General features: G+C 44.2%; 1 protein-coding gene across 2 annotated transcripts; it reads left to right on the top strand.

The window, feature by feature from the left end:
• Positions 1-135: 135 nt before the first annotated feature.
• bcorl1 (BCL6 corepressor-like 1) lies at positions 136-22204 on the top strand. 2 transcript variants are annotated; one of them, XM_080773198.1, is made up of 12 exons: positions 136-219; positions 9241-9334; positions 9419-12028; positions 12346-12475; positions 12755-13207; positions 14732-14919; positions 15184-15450; positions 15547-15713; positions 16250-16395; positions 17248-17325; positions 18527-18704; positions 20330-22204. In XM_080773198.1, exons 2-12 carry the CDS (start codon positions 9329-9331, stop codon positions 20691-20693), a joined length of 4587 nt encoding a protein of 1528 aa, XP_080629324.1. In that variant the 5' UTR covers positions 136-219; positions 9241-9328; the 3' UTR covers positions 20694-22204. The 2 variants fall into 2 exon arrangements, with proteins under 2 accessions (XP_080629324.1, XP_080629325.1); XM_080773199.1 differs by lacking the exon at positions 136-219 and adding an exon at positions 6497-6527.
• The last annotated feature ends 775 nt before the right edge of the window (positions 22205-22979 follow it).

The raw sequence follows: 22979 nt of genomic DNA, 5'->3' as shown, positions 1-22979 counted from the left end.
CCAGGGTGCGCGATTTTCATCTCCAGCTGCTGCAGACTGAAAACTGGCAATAAGGGAAGATCGCGAGGAGGACAAGCCAAAATTGCATACTGTATTTCATTCTACTTTCAAATCATATGCTTTAGCCCTTTACGGAAGAAGTCTCTCACTACAGAACAATAGCTTGTTGCGCTGCGTGCAGGCTTTGTGACTATTCTGGTAGGCAGTTTGGAGCGCAAGGTAAGGCGGTGCAATACCATGCGATTACTAATAACAAAGGCGTTACGGGCGAGCAGGGGGCATTAAAGGGGGCATTGCACAACGCCATTGAGGGCAAGTGAACTCTCCCAAACTTTGACCTGGATATTGGTATATTATTAATTATTTTCAAGTTTTCAATTGTCTTGGCAGAAGCGAGAGTGGTTGCAGGGTTGTGTACGTCTTTCTGTGTCCCGTGGCATTATAAAGAAACGTGTCACGTGTAGGCTGCTATGTATGCAGACCTAAGTTCTACATCGTGATGATGACATTATACGTGAGCTATTGCATTTGGGATGTTTTACACCAGTTACCACTGAGTACCACTGACAGTCTTGACACCGTGACCATGTTCCGCGCATATATTGTCAGCCCACATGGACTGCTTGTTGTCGTTGCACCATTAACCTGGCAAATAAGAGCATCATTCGATTCGGCTATCCATTTTAAACGAACGTTTAGAACAGTCCATGTCATTACTATTAACAAGGAGATGTGACTGACTTTTACTTAGCGTTGTGTTCCCCACATCCCCTAGCCTCGGCTTGACATTCAACATTGCCCAGGCAGGTGAACCACGAACTTAGACGGGACATATTGCATATAGGCAACACACCATGGCTGCCGAAATGGGGTCGATAATCTCCAATATGACTCACAGATGACCATGTACAGACTAGTTGTACACCCACTTTGAGGACAGGCCTTCGAAGTAAACGCTGTTCCTTCGTGTAATAGGCATTCCCGTAGTTATATTGTGCATCTTGCCATATTCTTTCATGTGTGATATTTTAATTGTGTGCATGACAAGTTTTAACATCCGTGGTGGAGCCTGTGAAGCAAACTCGTGTATATGGAGAAGCCCCGAGCGGAGTGGTCGGTCACTACCGGGATAGCGCTGTGCTCTGTGTGTGTGTGTATGTGTGTGTGTGTGTGTGTGTGTGTGTGTGTGGGTCACCCCCCAGCTCAGACACAATGCCAGCGAGCCAAGTGTCAACTGACGACTTCGTTCTTGGTCTCATGCTTATAACGCTGGCAGGGTGCTGATCAGCGATGCTTCTTTCTTTCGATAGATGTTTCGGTTTCATAATTCCACATTTGGACATTTGTCAGCGATTTGCCTGTTTGTAGCCTATACGCAGCCTGCCTGCTTCGCTGCCATTGCTGCGCGAATGGCGAAGGGCATGTTAGCACACACACACACACACACACACACACACACACACGCATGCAGGCAGCGATTTACTCGCACAGTGCACACATACAGTTTACTACTCGAACGCTCTCGTTGGATGGACGAGGATCGTCGTTGCCCTATATCTGTTGCAAGTCGATAAAGAGGCATCGTGGCTGGGTAATAACAAGTAGCTATAGTATATACTGTCTTCCATCCCACAAGTGTTTAGGAAAAGTATGTTGGGAATGTATTGGTCTAAAACGATGCCACAATAGACGTACCAATTAAGACGCGTGGTCTGTAGGCTACTTGATAACACTATTGTATTTTATGGGGAACAACATAACTCAGAATCAGAATCATACAAGTAGACCACCAAGCTGTGTATTTGTTTCCAACATCTCAAACAGTTTCCCTGGTTATATCATGTAAATGAGAGGTGTCATGCCTGTCAGCCTGAAATGGTCAGTTTGTTCAGCCCTCTTTCTTGCTTCTGCATGTGTTTGTTCTCCAGTGCTTTTGTTTGAGTAAGTGGCCATCAAGTTGACTGATAAGCTTAAAGGCATACATTTAAAATAGCGCTTTGTCTTACATGCGATATACATATAAGGTCATTTTAATCATTCATCACGCAAGTTCATTTAGTCAATGGCCCTCTCTTGTTGCATGATGTCTACTGTTAAACTCAGGCTACTCATGTGTTCTATTGCTTTACATATTGGTCATTATTATGAATTTGCCCAGTATTATTTTGATTGTGTATTGGACGATGCTCTCTTGTCCAAATTCAGCCTCCGCAGCATTTGCAGTCTGAGCTCAGTTAAACATGAGGGGGTAAAGTTTGTTTGTGACTGACACTGCACAGCAACATGTCTTTAATGCCATAGTGTTCACTGCTCAGAGTGAGTGTGACAGTTTTTGCATAATCTCCTTCATCACTGTTTATCTGCAGGCATGCTGACAAAACGTCTCCACAGTCAGAGAGTTCAGTCAAACCAAGTAGGGACAAGTACAACTACAAATTAGACCTGCCAGGCTAAGGACAGTGTGGGAGTTAATTCAAGCTGCTGTGGTGAAGTGGGATACAGGTCACCCTGGGCAAGACCTACGCTACGCTGTAGAGGCTATCATTTGTTTGGGCGGAAGTTGCAGGATTTTAGCAGAAGTATAGTATAGCCCAAGGAAATTACGTTGATGCTTTACAAATCAGTTTACTTTCTCCGTGAATGAAACAAGTGTTGTGATTGGTCGGGAAAATATCGTATCCGGGGGAAATACATCTGACGGATGTTTTGGAGGATACATCCACCGAAGCTGCTCTGCCTTACGTTGTGACCAGGCTTTTCTTTTCGCAGATAAGTAAGCCTGGGACTGAGGCTAGATACAGGTCCAGTGGGCACCTATAGCACAGTGCATCTCACTGTTCAATTGGCTGTTGTTTCTTTCTTTTAAAAAAAGAGAAAAAAAAGAAAGAAAAACAAACATCACCTTTAGTGCTCTAAACAAACATTAGAAAGTCCACATACTTGGTTGTTTACTCTGTTTGTTTAAAGTGATCTAAAGAAATTAGAAAAGTCCATAGACTTGGCTGTCTGATGTAATTTCCGAAAGCTAGACAACCAGGGGTGCCTTTTATCACAATGATTACTGCATGATGACATTACGGCATTTGCCATTGACTTGGCCGTAAAGAAGAAATCTTGTCATAAAAAGTCCATAGACTTGGCCACACACATGACGTCACGGGCGGAACACACAAAGCCAGATGGGCATGTGTTGAAATATTGGGCTTAAATTGTAATTATATATATATATATATATGGTCCATATAAATAAAATGTGCCAAGTGTTCTCATGGGCATATAGGTGCCGGAGAGGGGGTCAGAAGAGTCTGAATGTCTATTGTCATCTTTCTTCTTCTTTTCTTTTCTTATTGTCATTATTTTTATTCAATTGTTTTTCCTGACCGGCGCTGGTCTAGGACCATTCCCATTTTATAGCGCAATCGTTGTGTATTGGCTGCATGCTTGCCTCTCGCCGCAATGACCATTCTGCAGTTGCTCTCTCAACTTGATCAAGGTGTCAGACAAGCTAATATACACAACAAATCATCGTCCTTTGTATGCTGGCTGTAGGTGCGAAAACAGCAGATGCCCATGGGGCTCGGGCTGGTAGAATCAAGTGCTGCTGTGATAGACTAGCTGACCAGGGATCAGATTACTGCAGCACATTATGGGCGAACAAAGTTATATCCCCATCAGTTAAAATGGGAGCCGAGAGAGCACACACGCACGCACAAAGCACATCAAACCTCTAATCAATTGAGTGTGCACAAACATTGAATCCCATTGACAATGAATGGCCAGCTTTGAGTGTTTGTGTAAACACAAACATTGAATCCCATTGACAATAAATGGCCAGCTTTGAGTGTGTAAACAGTAAACACAAACATTGTGTTGTGTAACACAAACATTGAAGACAAAAGTGAGGATGCAAAATGTGATTGACCGGAATGAGGATGATGTATGATCATAAGAGCGCCCCTCACTTCACATGGGTGTGTGTGATTTTTATTTTATTTTTGTCTGCTCCCCTCGGTGGTTAGGTGGTTTGGGCAGCATCTGGTTAGGATTCCTCTCGGGCGTCTCCCTGAGTCCTTAGCGAGGTCCTCGATGCACGTCCCACTGGGGGGAGACCCTGGATGAGTTGGAGGGTTTATATCTCCATATCTGCTGGGAACCGCTCCGGGATCCCCAGGATGAAGTTACTAATGTTAAGGGGTCACGTTGGCACAGTCGGTAGTGCTGTCGCCTCACAGCTATAAGGTCCTGGGTTTGATTCCCGCTGGGGACGCTGTGGGCGTGCTCCCTCCTCCGGGTCAGCAGTGCCCATACCCGAGGCGGGGTTGGTGAAAGGGCCTTTCTGTGTGGAGTTTGCATAACTGGTCGGAATAACGTGTTCCTTCCACGCTACGTCCGGCCAGGGGAAACTCTCCCCTGGCAGGTGAAAAGAAGCAGCTTGGACTCCTCATGCATAGAAGGAAGCATGAGGTCAGTCCGCTGCCCTCCAAGGTTGGCAGAGGAAGTGTAGCGCCCAGGATTACATTAGATAATTGACACTGGGTGAAAAAATGGGTTACAAAATTGTGGGATAAAAAAAAGTTAGGATAAAAAAGTTACCAATGTTGCTCTGGAGAGGGTCTGGTCTGGAGCTCTCTGCTGGAGCTGTTTCCCCTGCGACCCGATTACGGATAAGCGGTTGAAGATGGATGGATGGCTCCAATCTGAGAACCAATTTCAGAGGTCCATTAGTCCATTGGATCCGTCATTGTGAACCTATTATGTTCATTTATTCTGACTTCCTTATTACTATTATTACTTATTATTATGTTTATGCAATCCAATGTTCCAGTTCTTCTAACTTTCATTTACAATCTGGTCTTTAACCAGCTTATAGTTAATTAAATTCCGAGGAGGACACATCCACTGTTCCAGTTACCATCAAGTGAATGATAAACACATATTTGGATGTCTATTGGTGTCTTAGAATAAGATTGCATTGTTAGCAGTATATATTTGAGCAATCGTTTGGATATAGTACGGTAGTAGCCTACAATTAATATTATAGAGACCCTAAATTGTGTTGTGTTTTCAGGGATGCACTCTTTTGAGGGGTTCTAGCCCCTCCAATACATGGCGTTTGAGGATACAGTGTCATATATATGGCAGCCAAGTTATGGGAGTTTTATGTTTAGAGCACTGATGTATAGGCCTAAATCGTTTTCCAGCCAAATATGGACTTTATTTAGGGCACTAAATGAGAACGTAAGATGTCACGTGGCCGATATAAACACATATATTTTAATAATTTTGTTTCATACAAGAAACAAGCCAGGATGGATAAAGAAAAGAAACAGTAGGCCTACAACTGTAACCAATGTGTAAAAAGCTTCACAAGAAACAGTAAGAAAGCAGCCATGCAAGTGTGATTGATTTAAATATTTAAATTAATTTTGTTTGCAGAATTACAGTATATTTAAGCACAACTCAATACAAAGACTTAACTGTGAGTGGAAGACCAAAATCAGGCATTACACTTGTTTACAAGAGGGTCCACCTTGTTCAATTCATCAAAACATTTAGAGTCTTAGCCAAAAAACAGAACAGGAATTCATCATAAAAAAGGGAAAAGAAACATATACAGTGTAGAAGCCAAGTCTATGGACCCCTCTGTGATTACAAAAGAAGAAATCCCTCACGTCACACAAGTGTGATTTTTGTGTGAGGTCACTATAGCTGAGCTAGGTCTCATTTAAACTTGACAATGCCATCAACACTCATAGCCAAAATGTCTTTAAAGACAGTGTGTCTCACTCTCAATTATTTGTCATACCCTTTCTGCTCAATGTCTGTGGAAAAGAATGACGTCTCTGTTCCATATGATCTGCCTTCCTACATATGAATCTGTATTCTGTAGTCCCTAAAATGTACTGTCATGTAACTAACTGGAGTGCCCCACACACCCGGGATCTTGCTTCCTCGTGTTAATTCCGCTGCAATAGAAGCAAGCATACCTCTCCCACTCTTTTTTGCATTTGGCAAGTCCATTCAGCAACCATCACCCCTCGCCTCGTGTGTTTCTGTAAGATGACTTGTTTATTACTCAAATGCATACACCCGTACAGTTATACTTGGCGTCTCTTTTGGTTTGAAAAATTATATACAATTTATCACTTCTTACTTCGATAAGCCATTTCAGTTTATAGCGCACCGTTACACTCTGGTTGCGATCCCTCTTTCCCCTTGAGCGGCTGGAGTTTGCTTTGCATGCCGGTACCTGCAGTCCATACTCCTCCCAGCCCACCATCTCTTACGCCTGGGCGTGGATAAAGAAACACTACACATCCCATGCTAAGCCGTCCACCTTCTGCCCCTCTCTCCCACCAGACTAGAGGCTGGAGATACGGTACGGACTGTCTTGACGAACCCCCCCGGACTTTTAGAACCGAAGACCGTCGAGATTAGTGAACAACAGCGAGCGGGGAGAGAGAGAGGCTGGGCTGCTATGTGAGTCGCGGTGTATGCTGCTGCTCCCGTTCCATTCGGACGAAGGGGTTGGTAACTGTTTGTGTCATTAGACATCTTATCTTGCTCGCTAATTACCTTTAGAATTATTCAGTATTTGGGGAGAGTCCGGGGACGACAGGAATCGATTCGGCTCGAGCTTCGTCAACGCTTTTTCAACACAGAAGCGGTTCCGCGAAGGGCCGATCCGAGAGACGGAGCACTTCGCGTCGGTCGGCCGGGGATAAATACAGTAGCCTGCCTAAACATGCACACCACTGGGAGTAATGCAGAGGGACACTTCGCTCCGCATGGATCGGAACAGTATTTGTGGTACTGGATATTTGAGTTGAATATTGTTTGCCCTCTCATATAGTGTTGTCCGTTCCGGGGCACTACCCCAGTGTCCACAAGTTAAGTGTAACCCACCCCTCGTCCCCTCCGTTGTCCAGTCAGTTGTCCAGTCGACTACTTTTGATCACAACATTTTGTGAGAAACTCCGTTGTGGTGTATGTCAGGAGGCTACATTGTGACGTTCTGTCATCAGCCGGGTTACATTGATCGGGTTATGTTGTGTGTTTAAAACCACGTCACTGATCATGTAGATCTACCTGGTTGTCTATTTATAGATGTAGAGATACCAGGGGTGGTCGTTGTGAGTTTTGTTTGCACGTGATTTGAGGCTTTTTGAATGCACGTCGTTGAGACTAGTATCTTATCGGCAGCGATGTGACGGACGGACGGCGGCGGCAGTTTTGCCACATTGTGTCCACTACGACGCAGCCCGAGCCTTTGATGTGGGGAATTCTCCGCTCACTGATGTATGCCCATCATGTTCTACATCACATCACGAATGATTTAATCGCGGGGTTTAAAAATGACACGGGCTGTGTGGAAACCATGGTTGGCGTATATTCAGTTGGGTCGTGTTTGTCTTTGGACAGTGTGTGTGTGTGTGTGTGTGTGTGTGTGATCACCTGAGAGAGGCAATTGTCATCCTCGTTATGGTGACTGTTCGCCATCTCCCGCGAGCGAGCGAGCGAGTCGGAGCTCTCCAGAGTTTCTCCGTGCTGATTTTTGATACAGAACAAACGTAGCCTGCTGTTTTGCGAACGTTCCCGGTGCCACGAAATCGATCTGCTTGTGATCCGGCACTTTGCCTTATTTCATAAATTGACTTGACATATTTCGGGACCGTCGGGACGTGTCTCTTTTGTGCTGTTGTTGGGCTGGATAGCCTACTGAACTGGCCGGGAGGAAGTATATGCTACACACAGTCAGACAGACTCAGGCTAATGGAATATTTGGTTTATTCAATCTGTGATACATTTACTGGTGGTCAGGACTTTGTTTGTTTTGACTGTGTGAGGTTGCCCACAGCCTAACGTATATATAGGCTATTACTGGCCTACATCGGAGAAGATTAATTCAAAATGCTGTAGCGGGGTAACGTTACTAGACAGCGTAGGGTAGGCTATCTGCAGCACAAAGACAAACTAGGCTGTAAGCAACATGATGTTAGACGGTAATGAATGCAGACCCTCCTCGCATTCAGCGATGCCAAAGCGGCTTCGCCGGAGCCGTTTCGGTCCTCTCTCGCAGATTCCAGCGGAGATGGTGTGCCAGTGCCAATGCCAGGGGTGTCATCATCATGTCAGTCGTCGTCAATGTATACAAGATGAGCTACATTCAGATAAAGCACAACACGATTTATCATTTTCCGTAAGATTTGACATGGATTTTTGTGTGGTCCCTTTTTCGTATAGTTGACTAATTTACTTGCAGATGCGCTCGTCTGCGCTCACCTCTCTGAACACGGATACCAGCGGGTGTTGTGTGGCGTGTGTCTGCATGTCGCCAGCGTTAATGGCATTGTTTCCTCTTAAATATCAAGTTTAAGTGTTATTGTTATAATTCACTTCCTTTCTATTTATACATTTTTTATTTTTTATTATACATTTTGGTCATTTTCATTTCAAACTCCGTGCTTTGTCTGGTGGTTATTAAAAGGCAAGTAATGGATTGATTTTTTTGTATACTCACAGATAAGATTGATGAACTGTCAAACTGCAGGACAGTTACATGGATAACGCATATGGCTACAACAGAAGATGCACTTCCTTATCATAAAATGTAATATGAGTAGCCTACTACAAACTGATCAGTTTTAGATATAATATAATGTATAAGTGCAGTGGATTAAAACTTTTAAGGCAGAGCCTATGGTTAGGGTTAGTGTATTTATTTAATTATGGGTAGAAGAGATAGAAATATCAACACACCGCTTCCCCTTACCACATGTTTCCCTTGCATGACTTGGTCAACATTTACGATGCAATAGTAATAATAACTTGAATTTATATAGCGCCTTTCAAGAAACCCAAGGACGCTTGGTAAATGTAACTATGCAATAGTAAATGGGACAAATGGTTGAGATGGCTTAATTATCCCCCCCCCCCCCCTCGTTCATGCAATCAAGATCATTTCACTCACTGACTGTCTTCCTATAGCAAAGACAAATTATTTCACACATTTGGAGTAGATAAGGAACTGCCAAATATGAAATCATGCCTACAAATGTGTTCCTCTATGTAATGTGCCGAACTATGATTTCCTATCATCTCGTAATTTGAAGAGACTAACATATGCATTACAGGAAGTTTTCACTTGCCTTTTGTTGCTGATAGAAAATCTATTGCTCCCAAAAATAATGTAGCCTATGATTAAAGTGTTTTATTTTTTCCCGCTTTTGTATTCTACAGCATATTACCGTATATCAAGGAAAACACTCACTTGACTGACACAAAGCAGTACCCTCCTCCCGAGGGATGTTGTGTTAAAGAAACATCTATGCAGGTAATTGTTTTCTATTACGCAGATTATGCTACTTTCCCCTTATCTAATTAACACTGACCCCATGAACGTCTTTTTATTACTCAGGTGGATCCTACACTAATGAATGTAGGGGATGGAGGCACGGTGAGCAGAGAGATCGGTGCTCCAAACAAGGCGTCTGCTAGCATGGTGGGAAATCCCCCTCAGATGCTGCCCCCTGAGCTGAGAGGAGATGTTACTCTCAGTCAGCAAAACAAGAACACCCCGACAACAGACTGTAAGACGGTGAAGCCCTGCTCGGAGCCAAGTACTTACAACCACAGCCCCGAGGTGGTCCCCCCACCTCAACAACTCAACAATGTCCCAATGTCAGGCCCTCCCCTCCCAAGCTCTGACAAAAGACTGGACAAAAGGGCAGAGTTCCCTAAATTCAAGGGCGACGGCACAGGAGTCAATCCTACACCTCAGTGGGCCAGCAGCACACGAATCGAGGACTCGCTCAACTCGAGCCACAGCAATGTGACATCCAGCAAGAAATCTCATACGCAGACACAATCGGTCATAAGTCTTCCTCCTGGGTTTCAGTGCTCCACCTTATTTAAACCAGGCCAGCCCGTCGCCTTCCTTCCCACCGCCAATTTTACCTCTCCACTTTGTAAAATCACTCTCCCACCTGCACTGGGTCAGATCGCAGCTTTGAGAGAGGCCACGGCCAGTCAATTTCAGAAAGAAATTCAGCCTCAAAGCTCGGGTGTCGGAGGGACACCTCTACTACATACCTACCCATACCCCTTCTCCGTGGGACGGAACCCTGTGCCAGAGAAGAAGGCGGGCAAATCAACGTCAAAACTTAAATCAAACCTAATATTGAGTAAGAGTTCAAAATCGGTAGGGGAGCATAAATCCTTAGCATCAGTGGTGGCCTCTCCAGCTATTACACTCCCATTACAGCACCCAGCATTAGGGTCTGCCCCGCCAACACGTTTCACATTGTCTCCTACCGCTGCCATCTGCTGTGGCCCCGCGCTGGCCGGTATCGCCACTCAGAGCAGACTGTTGAACCATGTGGAGAAAGGCCACAGTGTAGACAAAACATCCGTAGGCTGTCTAAAACCCAAGCCCCCATCTGCTCCAGAAGACCATGCAGCCATTTCCCCCATCCAACCAAAGGATGTGCCTCTCGATTTGTCCGCAAAGTCAAAACGTCCAAAATGTATTAAAGACCCTCCAGTGGAGCATCACCATATTGAATCAAATCAGAGAGATTCCCTGAATAAGAAAAGGAGCCAGGCTACCCCATATAACTCAGTTGTGCAATACCCTATTTTACCAAGTACCCACAGAAATGGATCTCATCCAAAACAATCAAATAGGCCTGCAAATCACCAGGTCACAGAGTCCAAGTCATCCTGGGGCAAAGGATCCTCACAAGAATCCATAAAAAGCATACCCGGAACATATGTTGGTGTGGCCAGCCCTATACTGGCTTCTACTTTGCGTGGCAAGGATGGAAAAGGGACTTTTGTTGATGAATTTCAGAATTTTGCTAAGCAGGAGTTCATATCAATCATTGATCAAGGGGAACATCTGGCCACAAAAGGAAAGAAGCCATCCTATCTGATGAAGAGTAACCAGCATGTTCACGGAGTCAAACATGTGAACAGCAGCAGTACAACCATAACTAAGAGCTGTCCATCTAAAATAGCCCCAGCGACCATGTTGGGCTCTGCCAGTGCTCAGACTCATCACAAGTGTGGAACTAGTAAAGCAGCAGTGCCATACTCTACCACTGTTGTCAACCCAGCATGGCAAAAACCACCTCTTCTTCCTCCTCACCAAGCCACTTCTCTTCAGAGAAAAGTCTCACAAGGATCCCCAAAGGCCAAGGGCACTGCAAGTGCAGAAGGTTCCAAGTTTCTGAGTGCCCATCACCCACCACGAATGGACAATGACAATTGGGACAGGATTAAGTCCCCCTTATCTAATCTCGAGTCAATTGTGAAACAGAAAGCTCTTGAAACAACAGTGTTGACTGGCGAAGGATATGCTCAGCCTACACCTGTTGCACCTAGAAAAGCTGATGTTGTAAATCCGCTCTTGTGTAGCCACGACACTCAGTCCAAACAGACATCTTCTTTTGGATATCTCCCTTTCAGGACTATAGAAAAGAAAGATGGGAAACAGCTTAAAAGTTTGATATCTCAAGGGGATTCAAGGCAAATGATGAATCAGATTGAGAAGGCAGGTGTCATTGAGCCCAGGGAGAATAATATTGGAATCCATAGCATCCAGGGAGAGCATATGGTACCGCAAGAGAAGCAATGCTCCTCAAAGCCTTCTGTCCAGTCTACTATATTTGGAGGTAATGCATCAACAAATGGCAACCGGATGGAGAGCAAATTAGCCCAGGTGCTAGAGGGGGACATATTGAAAAAAGAAACTGGGCCATTAGATAGTCCTCCAAATGAAAAACTGGATGGCATAGTTCTGTCTATACTTACTGGTCAGTGTGTGGGGGTAGACAACAACGCTGAAAAGAAAACAAACGGAACCAAAGAGCGATCTCCCTCCAAAGCAAAAGCTGCTGTTGTCAAACAAAAGAAACCTAGACCCAAGAAGCCAGCTAAGGAGAAGCCACCACAAGACCCATCAGCAACGGAAAAGAAAAAGAAAGACAAGGAAAGCACTCCAACCAAAGCATCACGCCCCAAAAAGGTATTGTAGATTACTTTTACACTTGCTGTGGAAAATCTATCCAATGTCAAAGCTAACAGCTAAGCTTTAGTGCATTTACTCACCCCTTTTGGTAATTTCAGGAATAAGGTTGTAATATTTATTGGCTTTGAAGAAACAGCTTTTGAATGATACATTTCATAATTATAAGTATTTACTTGTGTTTCTGACTGATGATTCAACTTCAAAGGGCTTTATAGAGTCTTGTTCTATTACACGCTCTCCATCACCATGAAAGTGTTGTGATCAATAGTGTCCCCATACAGTCTGTTCACTCTGTCCCCTGTGTGTTTCAACAGAAGAAACAATGTGCACCTGTGCAAGAGCAGAGCCTACACATGGACAAACCTTTCCTGCAGAAGAAAGAGGAGATTCCAAAGGACAAGTGCAGTCCCCACAAAGTGGAACAGGCAACTCACAACAAACCACGTAAGTCTTTTGTTTCTTATAATACTCTGACATTTAATGCCCTTAAAACAGAACTTCTCACTGTGTTCAGAAAAAGAAAAGAAAAAACATGTGCTTAGAGTTTGTACGTAGCTGTACATTGTTGTGGACATCGAACAGGTTTTACTGGCGGCTCTGCAGGAGAAATCCCCCGGAGTGGTAATACACGTTAAGTGGGCAGAAAATGTTGTAGATTGTTGTACTAGATATATAAGAAATGGTTATACCGCAGTACTTTTAACGTGTATGTGTATGTTACAGTTACAGAAAGTGTGAGCAGTCCTCACAGTCTAGAGACCTCAGTCTCCCTCAAAGGCTCCAGCAGACAGCGCAAGGAAGTTAAATCTGCAGAGAGCTCCACGCCGAGACTTAGGAGGGGCCGACGGCGAGCGGATGAGACCCAGTTAGATCCCTGGGGCTTTTCTACCCCTTCTCCCCTGGCCCCAACTTCGCCGCCGCCTTCACCCCCTCCCACCCACCCTGCCCGGCGTCCCAGAGGGAGGCCTCGCTCCAACCCGCTGCGGGAGCAGGCTGATCAGGGCAAGGTCAAGACAAACGGTGGAGAAGGAGACGCATCTATTCGCAAAAAGCGCCGGCGCTGCCGCAGCAGGAAATATCAGACTGGGGATTACATCACCGAGAAGGACAAGGTGGTGGAAAGAGAAAGGAATGAGACACCCGACTCCCCAAGCAGAGACACTGAAATAGCACCAGGTATTTCATCTTAACAATTTTTTTCTTGCTAGATGCAGTTCGAAGAAAGTAAAATAAATAATATACAAGTTATGGGTCATAGTTTATGATATCCTATACAGGGCATGACATTAACGTTTTGAGGCACTTTCAGTACATTTCCCATTAATTTGTCTGGGCACAAAAGTCACCAGAGCCACGAGCACACACAAATACATTTTAAATCAAGGTAGTTTGTTTTGGTGAATACATGTTGAATGTTAGATGAATATTTTCAGTTAATAGCCCTAGAATGTCTGAGATCTTACATACTGTACATTTCATGTATTCCAAATACACAGTCATAGTCATAGATCGGTTAGCAGTCTAACCTTGTCAGCATTTTAACTTGTAGCACTGCTTGTGCGCTCACCCAATAATTAATTCCTAAGAGTCGTTTTGGGGGAGTGGTGACTAGTTTCATATTCATTTGAAAGTTCTGGCAAAAAACATGTACTTAATAAAACATCTCTACTTTTCCACGAGATGCACACAGACGACATTCTCTCCGGCGAGGGGCCCGCAATGAGTGCAGGACTGAACATAGTAAAACTTCCTTTTGGGAAGCACAAATGTATGAGGCACACAAAATAGGTTGTGTGATCAATCACCCCACAATCACAAGACACCTGTCAATTGTGCCCCATATGTTTGTGCTTCCCAAACAGACTTCAAAGGAAGTTTTCATATTTTCAGTCCAGCTTCTCCTCATGGGAAAAGTGGCAATATTTTCCTCGTGGAAAAGAGGCAATATTTTACTTAACACACGTTTCTGCCAAAACTTTCAAATGGATATGAAACCTAGAGGACAATATCTGTGAGTACACACGCAGTGCTACAAGTTTAAATGCTGCTAAACATGTGTGTGCGGATAGGACAGATCTATGGCACAGAAAAAGTGAAGTAACTTGTCCAACGGACAAGTACAATTTTTATGCACTTGTCCGGAAAGATTTATTACTTACTTGAGAGTCTAGACTTCAGCTATAGAGGGCAATCACTTCTGGGTCGGGCGGATGTGGCTCTTCTTCTTTGCTTATTTCGCACATTTCACTGGCACTGGCCTCATGATCCCGCCTATGGTAACAGAGTTACATGGAATGTGTTAATGTCAAGCCCTGCTATATTAAAATTGCCATGTTGAAGTGTACTGTGTCCCTTTTATGCCCATATATGGTGTTCTGTTAGCCATGGCCAAATATAGAGTCCAGGCCAGACTACTACGTCGGTACGTCTTCTGTCCCATCAAAGTACTCCATATATGTGGATTATGTATAATACTTTTACAACCGCCAATCCAACTGACTTCTGACTCACACATCACTCTTTTGGGCCCCTCTGTCAGTGTCGACGGTCTCCATATTATACGGTTCTGAACAACTGGATCTCTATAAGCTGTTATAGTGATTTTTAGTGAAACTGTTTGTCCTCTACAGCTACATATATACCTTTTATATATATATTTTTTTCCTATGGCATGATTTGTATAATCTTTATTCATTGTAGATTCACAGACCAGTCAGTATCCAAATCTCGGTGCCTCCAGCCCAGAGCCTGTTCTCCGGAGGCCCTCGCTCACCCGCTCAGGGTCAGTTCGCTACCAGGAGAGTGAGGCCTCTCCAGAACGCAGCGACAAGCCTTCAGGAAAGAGGAAGTTCAAAAGCAAGCACCTGGGTGATGGTGATGAGCAGAAGGTAGGATGATTGTTCACAGTGCATCTCACATGATGATGCAGCCTGTTGGAAAGTAGGCGCCTCATACCACAAATAGATTAGCTTGCAGTGCCCTCTTGTGGCTTTACTGATTAAGACTGTTTAGTTGATTGCTCGTGATGGCAGCTGGTTTTGCACTGAACTGAGTCCTGGAGTGTGGAGCCGATTGCCCTGAGTTTCCATTGCGCTCAGTGAGATCCCATAGCACGCAGCTTTCTCATTACTCTGCAAAAATCTGTCTTCTAGCTCAAGACCAAACGTGGCAGCTTGGGAAAGCGCTGTGCCTCATTTGCATTAGATGACGATAGCCCTGATGCAAAGAAACCAGCCAGCCTACCAGTTTCTCCAAAGGGCTTGCTGTCTCCTCCATCGACTAAGAGAGGTTCATCAGGAAAGGGCGGTGCCTCCGATTCTCCTCCCAGAAGGCCTATCCCACCGGAGGTTCGCCGCCTGATTGTTAACAAGAATGCTGGGGAGACCCTGTTACAGCGAGCGGCCCGATTAGGCTACCAGGTAAACTTTGTTCTAACTTAGGCACCAGCACTTTCATTTACCCTCTACCAATGTAAATGTCACGCCACTTATGTGTTTATTACTCGATTTGTTCAGGATGTAGTTCTCTACTGTCTTGAGAAGGATATCCGGGAGGTCAATCGTCGTGACAATGCAGGTTACACAGCTCTCCATGAGGCGTCATCCCGAGGCTGGACTCAGATTGTCCAAATGTTGCTGAAACACGGGGCTGATGTCAACTGCAGTGCCCAGGATGGAACGCGGTGAGGATTCAGTTTGTATGATTCAGAAATGTCACAGTGGTTGGATAGCAGCTTGTGTACATTGTTATTAACCCATTCTGACCTGAGATCAGATTCTAAAAATGTCTTCTACATCCTGACAGTTTCCATGTCAGTCATTCTTCGATTTAAAAAAAATAGCAGACCTACAAGCTCGGTGGCGCGCTATGAGCTTGTAGATCTGCTATTTTTCAATAGCTAAAGCATTACATAATGCTAACACCAAAAGGGGTTCCCGCCCCAAAATGGTTTAAAAGCAATAATTCAAAATGTTATTGTACACATTGTAATTGGGCATTCTTCCTGGAATTATCTTCTGTATATTTTGTTAAAAATATGTCTTTGTTGTAGGTTTTGTCTTTTTCAAGCCTGGGTCAAATTATATTTGATCTAATACTCCATATAAATGATGAATTGGTATAATTCATATATCCTCCTAATATAGTTAAGGTTTGTTGTAAAGCCATATTATTTCTGGTTCAGATAACAGTGACGTTTTGGTTTGGTTTCCTCTTCAGACCCATTCATGACGCAGTGGCGAGCGATAATCTCCCGATAGTTTGGTTGCTGCTCAATCACGGTGCAGACCCCACGCTGGCCACCTACTCTGGACAGACCGCGGTCAAGCTGGCTCACAGTCCAGACATGAAGACCTTCCTCAAAGGTAAGACCCCACGCTGGCCACCTACTCTGGACAGACCATGGTTAAACTGGCTCACAGTCCAGACATGAAGACCTTCCTCGGGGGTAAGACCCCACAGTACTGGCCACCTACTCTGGACAGACCATGGTCAAACTGGCTCACAGTCCAGACATGAAGACCTTCCTCGAAGGTAAGACCCCACACTGGCCACCTACTCTGGACAGACCATGGTCAAACTGGCTCATAGTCCAGACATGAAGACCTTCCTCAAAGGTAAGCTACTACCAGTGTTGTTTTCGTTGACTAAAACTAAGACGAAGAATGTTCATCGACTGCCTTTTTCCACTGACAAACTAAATGAAAACTAAGCTATGATGACTAAAACTAAAGACTAAATATACTGACAATTTCGTCAACAAATAAAAACTAGACTAAAATGTTAGGAAGGGACTATAGTGGACAAGAGATCCAGTATAAGTCATTTTACACTTGGTTGCATGCTGAAAATAGCCGATCTACAAGCTTACATTCTTGTAGATCAGCTATTTTCAGCAAGTGTAAAAACAGTCATTACGACGGCATCAAGGCCTGCCAAAATACATTTAGTCGACTAAAACTAGACTAACACTAAGACATTCTAGGTGACTAAAATGTGACTGAAACTAAATAAAACTATTCAAGAGACTATGACTAAAACTAACATCAAAATTTGCTGCCAAAAACAACAGTGTCTACTACTGCACACCTTTTTGTATTTGTTGAGCAGAATGTGGTGTGTTACATGTATGGAGAAATGACTCTTTCTTGACCTCTGTCTCTTCTTTCTGCCTTTGGTCAGAATTTCATACAAGACTTTTCCTTCATGTGTTACAGAATATTTCACAGACCTGGAGGGCCGCGGTGAACAGGATCCTAGTTTACCCTGGGAATTCTACAGCAGCTCATTGTTTGGTGAGAAATTATTTTATTGATTCTCCCAGCCACCTTTCATTATGTTAATATTTAGATGTTTAACTTATGTAATACAAGTTACAACTTATGAGTGCAATAGTACTTGTTTTGTGGTTTTATGCTTTATATTATATTGCAGCATCGACTAACTACTAACCTCTACAAGTGCAGCCACATTGCTGCTGTTTTAAATGTGGAGCTGCTCATCATCTCTGAACTATTTTCCCATAGTTCACTGATTGGTCCGCCTTCCAGTTGTTGGGCTCAACGTTTCTCCATAGATGTTTCCCAGACTAAATATCTTGCAACGAAAACATAGCATGTGCAATTTAGGCTGGCTTTGTTAGGCTAAACTAAAAACCTTTGCTTCTGGGGGGTCCCCGGAACTACATCTTTTGAGATGGGGGTCGGTGGCCAAATACATATAATTCTGGGTCTCCCTGACATGAAATATTTTGAGCACCACTAACATAGAAACATAGGCTGTTCAGAAAACTGTCATGATTTAGAAGACATTTATCGAATCGTCCTCTGGTCTAAATGGGCTAAGGGAGAGCAATTCATGAAAGGGCAAGGTAGAACAATGGTCATGCAGCTTAAGGTGCTACAGGACATAGACTGGAATGTAGGACTAGGACTTGAACGTTGCTTGGAGGTACAGGGGTGCGGCTCCTTTAGTGGTTTTCCATTCTGCCATCAGGGGTGTGAATTTGATATGAGCAGTTGGAGAAAGCCAGCGAGGCAGTGCAGTAATCAGTAGCCATCGTGGTGCCTAGGAAAAGTTGGCCACAGCATTCAAAATGAGGTTTAGGGACTAAATCATTATCACATTGGGTGATTTATTGCTACTGCACCACCTGATTTTAATATACATTTTGTCAAACATTGCTTCTATAGTTTAAGGTTTGTGTGTTAAACTTTAATGTAGACCTGTAAAATGTCCTTGCAATAGAAATGTCTTGATAATACTGATTTGCAAGACTGCAGCTCAGTATCACAGGACGCTGATTTGCAACATGAGTCACTGCTATTCACTCAGATCGTCTCCAGCAGTGATTCTGAATCAAGTACTATGCTTGGTATGATTTGACTGTCCACTAGGGGGTATCCTACGCCTTCTCTTAGAGGCTGCTTATTGGCAGTTCAGATCTGTACGAGTCCTTGCACTCCCCTGCTCACCTCAGCGAACCTTTCTTCACAGAGACTGACCATGAGCCGTGCTGGGACTTCTTGCTCTCTGAGCGAAATGAGGAAGAGGAGGAGGAGGAGAAGGGATGGGGGAGGATGGAGAGAGACTCAGACAAAGATTGCCTACTATTTGAGTTCTCCTCCGAACCCCTCCTACCCTGCTACCATGTCCAAGTGTCGTTGACCCAGGGGTGAGTTGGCAAAGTGCATGGCATGATTACATAATGCGTACATTTATTTACAGCCCTAAGTAATGTCTCTGTCTACTAGTGATGCGTGGGCCAGCTTTTATTTTCATAACCCGCCCGTCCCGGCCTGCCATGCATGGGAGCCAACCCACACCAACCCGCCCCGCAAAACAATATATTATTAAACGACCCGCCCACCCTGCGTCCCGCAAAAACAAAAAGTATCCTAACGACTGGCTGCAAGTCCAGTCCATTATTGCTTTCGAGAGAGAGGGGAGGGGTCAGGGACGTGCAAAGGGAATTTTAACGGCAGGGTCTGGAATTCGAATTATTTTTCTTTTACATTTCTACCCAGATTTAGAGGAATATCTAATTTTTAAACAATAGGAAATTACCCAAACAGTCTGCCCTGCAGCCCAAATTTCTGATTATCAAAGTAAAATGAGCAGTTGCTTGCTTTGCTGTTATTAATATTAAGTAGGATATCGCATTTGCTTGATTGCCTAGAAGTGCCTGTCAGTCAGAAAGCACTGCTACGCGTTGTGAGCTTGTAGATCTGCTATGATTCTGTGTGCACGCACTGTGCACGGCATCACGCTCAATTGGGATTCACACGCAGATTAGACACACCAACGGACCGACATGCAGAAACAACGGTCGGACATGCGGTCAGACATGCGCTGCTCCCGTGCTTGCGGTTAGGGTTAGGTTAGGGTTTGAGGTAGGTTGTCTGTCTAATGACAGTCGGACCAATAGTATGTGTAAACTAAAGCCTGTACCCGCTCAATTTAGAAAGATTTAGTGCAGATGCGCTCATTGCGCTGATGATGCGAACAGGTTCAGAGCCTCAAAGGGGCGAGAGGGGAATTCTTTCAACATAAAATGCTACATTCCAGTTCAGGACAGAGAGGGCACTTTTCCCCCGGCGGTCAAAAAGGCAGGGTCTAAAGCCCCCTTTCATGTAAGCAACACATTGAACAAGCTAGATAATTTCAGGAGGAGTAGAGACGGCAGAGCAGGAGAGAGGGGGAGAGGGAGCTAGAATAGGAGAGAGAGGTTGCGGAATGTTTTTTTACCGCGCCCACCCAGCGATAATTGTGCTGAAAACCTTGACCCATCCACCTGCCCCGCGGGGAACGGGCCGGCCAGAGACAACCAGACTATACTCATTGCCAACTTTATTATTTATTTACATATTTATTATTATTATACTTATTTAATATTTACGTATTCCATATACATTTTATCAGGGTCCCTGTGACGTCATGTGGGTCAATACATCATCATCATCATACTGTACTACTGTACAGTACCTTTTTATGTACATACATAAGTGTAGTCAGTGCAACCACACTTTCTAGTTAGTGTGGTTGCAGTAGGCAACCAGACTATAGTTATTGCCCGACTTTATTCTAGATAACCATTCTGTATAAACCTGTGTGGTGGCATGTGACGTCATGTGGGACAATACATCATCATCATACTGTACTGTACTGTACTGTACTGTACTGTATCGAGCTAAGTGTGGTCAGTGCAACCAAACTTGCAATTTCCCAGAATTACATCTAGTTTGAGTTGTTTTGTTGCACACCTTTGCCTAATGCAAAACCACATTCCACTTCTGGCAGCTTTTGCAACTGGTTCCTGCTGACGGATGTCCTCAAGCGTCTGAAGATGTCGGCGCGGATATTTAGGGCACGTTACCCACACCTGGAAGTCGTGAGCTTGTCAAGGGTGGAGTTGTGGAGACAAGTGTCGGTCAGCCAGGTGAGCTCGGTGCTGGCAACGCCCCATAGAGACAAATGCAAGGACAAGGAAGACGAGGAGGAGGAGGAGGAGGAGGATGATGGGGAGGAGGGGCTGGTGGAGCTGGTGCGGTGTGTTCCGGAGCTTCAAAGACTACTGGGATCCTCTATCCACATTCTGCAGGAGGGGGAGGAGGAGGAGGCGGTGGTGGTGCCAAGAAAAAAAGGCAAACCACGTGGCCGGTAGCCCCTTGCCACTCTGCTTAATAGACATTGAACCTATAGCCTCTTTTGATGTGTTGAGTGTGTCAACCCCCAGTTTAAGGGAAGACCTTTCCGTCCATTGTAATGAGGGTTATTAAACTCCAGCTACAGCAATGAGTTAACACTCCCAATTAGGAAATTTTGACCTCAGCCGCAAGGCAATTAACGTGGTCACAGCAGCGCCACCTCCAGGACTGGCACATTGGAGTGGTCAGTGCCAGAAAAAGCAGCATTCAGGTTCCTATCTTGCGGTATATTTGCCTACCTGAGAAACTATTGAGAAAACCCTTTTTTAATAATTATGTATGTACATGGTGGTGTATAGTATGTATATCTTGCCATCAGGGTTAAAACATTTGGTTGTATAAATGTATTCTCGTGGCAAGGAATTGATTATGTTGAGGACTCTTTTTTTTGTTTCGTTTTTTGTTCCTGAGGGAAAGCGAATATTTTTCGATGGGAGATTATCCAAGGCTTTTATCTTGGTGAACTCTTGCGTAAAGCTAAGAGGCTTATGGCCAGCTAACAAAGTCAGGGAGGCCCACTGGCCCAGATGGTTTCTCTGTCAACCTGGGAGACCTGGAGAGAAGAGACCATGGCACATATATTTACTCGCAAACAAAAAAATCAAATACCCACCCAGCAGAGAATCTGAATTCCATGCCCCCAACACCCATTCCCATCTCACCAGCTCATAACTGGATGGATATGTAGCTCATATATAGCTTGTACCAACGCTTTATTTCCTAGCACATTTTGCTATTTGTTGTGCGCATTTGACTATGTGATATCTTGGTTCTCCCTGGGCGCTGCTCCAGATGATAGATTGTTTTTTGGACCTTACAAATGATATGTTTACAGAACTGCACAGTATTGCAAGGTCCCGTTGTAGTTTTCTCCACTCCCCCAGGTCGCACTCCTGAACGGACAGAGAATGATGTAGATCACCCTCAGAGGAACAGTACTAAATACCATCTCTGGAGACCAGAGCCTGCTCCCCGTGTTTGACCAGTTCTGTCAGGAGGGGAGCCACATGCCCTCTGTTACTGCAGCCACCGTCCCTCTGTCCTCATGGCGTTACGGTTATGGACCACCATCTCTCGGCACCTCCACCCCAACTGTGCTTTGTGTTGCAAATGTTTTATTTTACACTGTTTGTTTTTTGTGCTTAATTTAATAGCCATTAATATATTTCACCTTTATCTATTTGACAAAACTGTTTATGGAATTTGCTTTGTATGGTTGGTGCTTCATTTTGAAATGTATTACTCATTAGGATCCCTTTATTCTGAGACTTTTGTCCCTCGATTCAAAAACAGTGTTTCAGCAAGCTAAAGTACAGTTTTATTGTACTGGTGCTAAACTAGATTTTGTGTTGACAATCAATGAAGTTTTTTTGTTTCAAGTCACAAACTAATAAAATATTTAAATGAAATGTAAAGAAAGTATAGTTTAGTAAAAAAAATGGGATACATCCAGTAAGACTTGTTTGAGAGCAGGAAAGAACCTTTAATTTGATTCTTATTTCTTTTTTTAAGAAATCAATAAGAATAAAGCATGATTGTGAATTGATGGGTTTATTTTTACCTCTTTGTCAATGTGCATTATGCGTCATGATAGTTCAACTAACGAATATTGAAGATGTATCTCCCCCCAAACAACCGCCTGCTGTTTGTTCTCATATCTGGGTAACATTTGGGTGCTCTATTCAGACTATTCTTGAGATTAAATGAGATGGGATAGGTTTTTGTCTCCGACCATGAAAGTGGAATGGGAACTAGATCGGTCGTCCGTGCGTTAATTCCTCGTCCGACATGAATACTGCCACCCCTGTTCCCTCCACTGGAGGGCACTAGGCTCTACTTGGTCCGATGACCAGCCATTAACGAGCACTTTGCAGCCGTGTCTCTGCCTTTGATGTGCTGAGGTCCGTGGCTGCTTGCGCTGCCCCAGTGTGAGTCAGAGCAGAAGCCGCAGTAGTTTATCGTGTTGGATAAATGCATCCATTTGCATTATGTAGGCGTCTTAATATCCAATGTTGCTACCCGAAGCACAGCGGAAATTAGTTTTTAACACAGAACAAATTAAATCAGCTGACGCTGACCACTCAAATGCGTGTGCATTGTAGGCTAATTTGTGTGTTCTTCCACACAAGTTCAACACACGTGACCCAGTCACCCTGATGAATGGAAAATTGGAAACCATGGAGCCAGTATCGGGGTGAGACACATAGGCCTATCTGGCATTAGCCCTTGACTGTTATGTTCGA

The sequence above is a fragment of the Protomyctophum bolini genome (genome assembly GCF_963924005.1).
Source record: "Protomyctophum bolini genome assembly, chromosome: 10".
Taxonomy (NCBI): domain Eukaryota; kingdom Metazoa; phylum Chordata; class Actinopteri; order Myctophiformes; family Myctophidae; genus Protomyctophum; species Protomyctophum bolini.
This window is presented reverse-complemented; position numbering and strand designations above follow the sequence as displayed.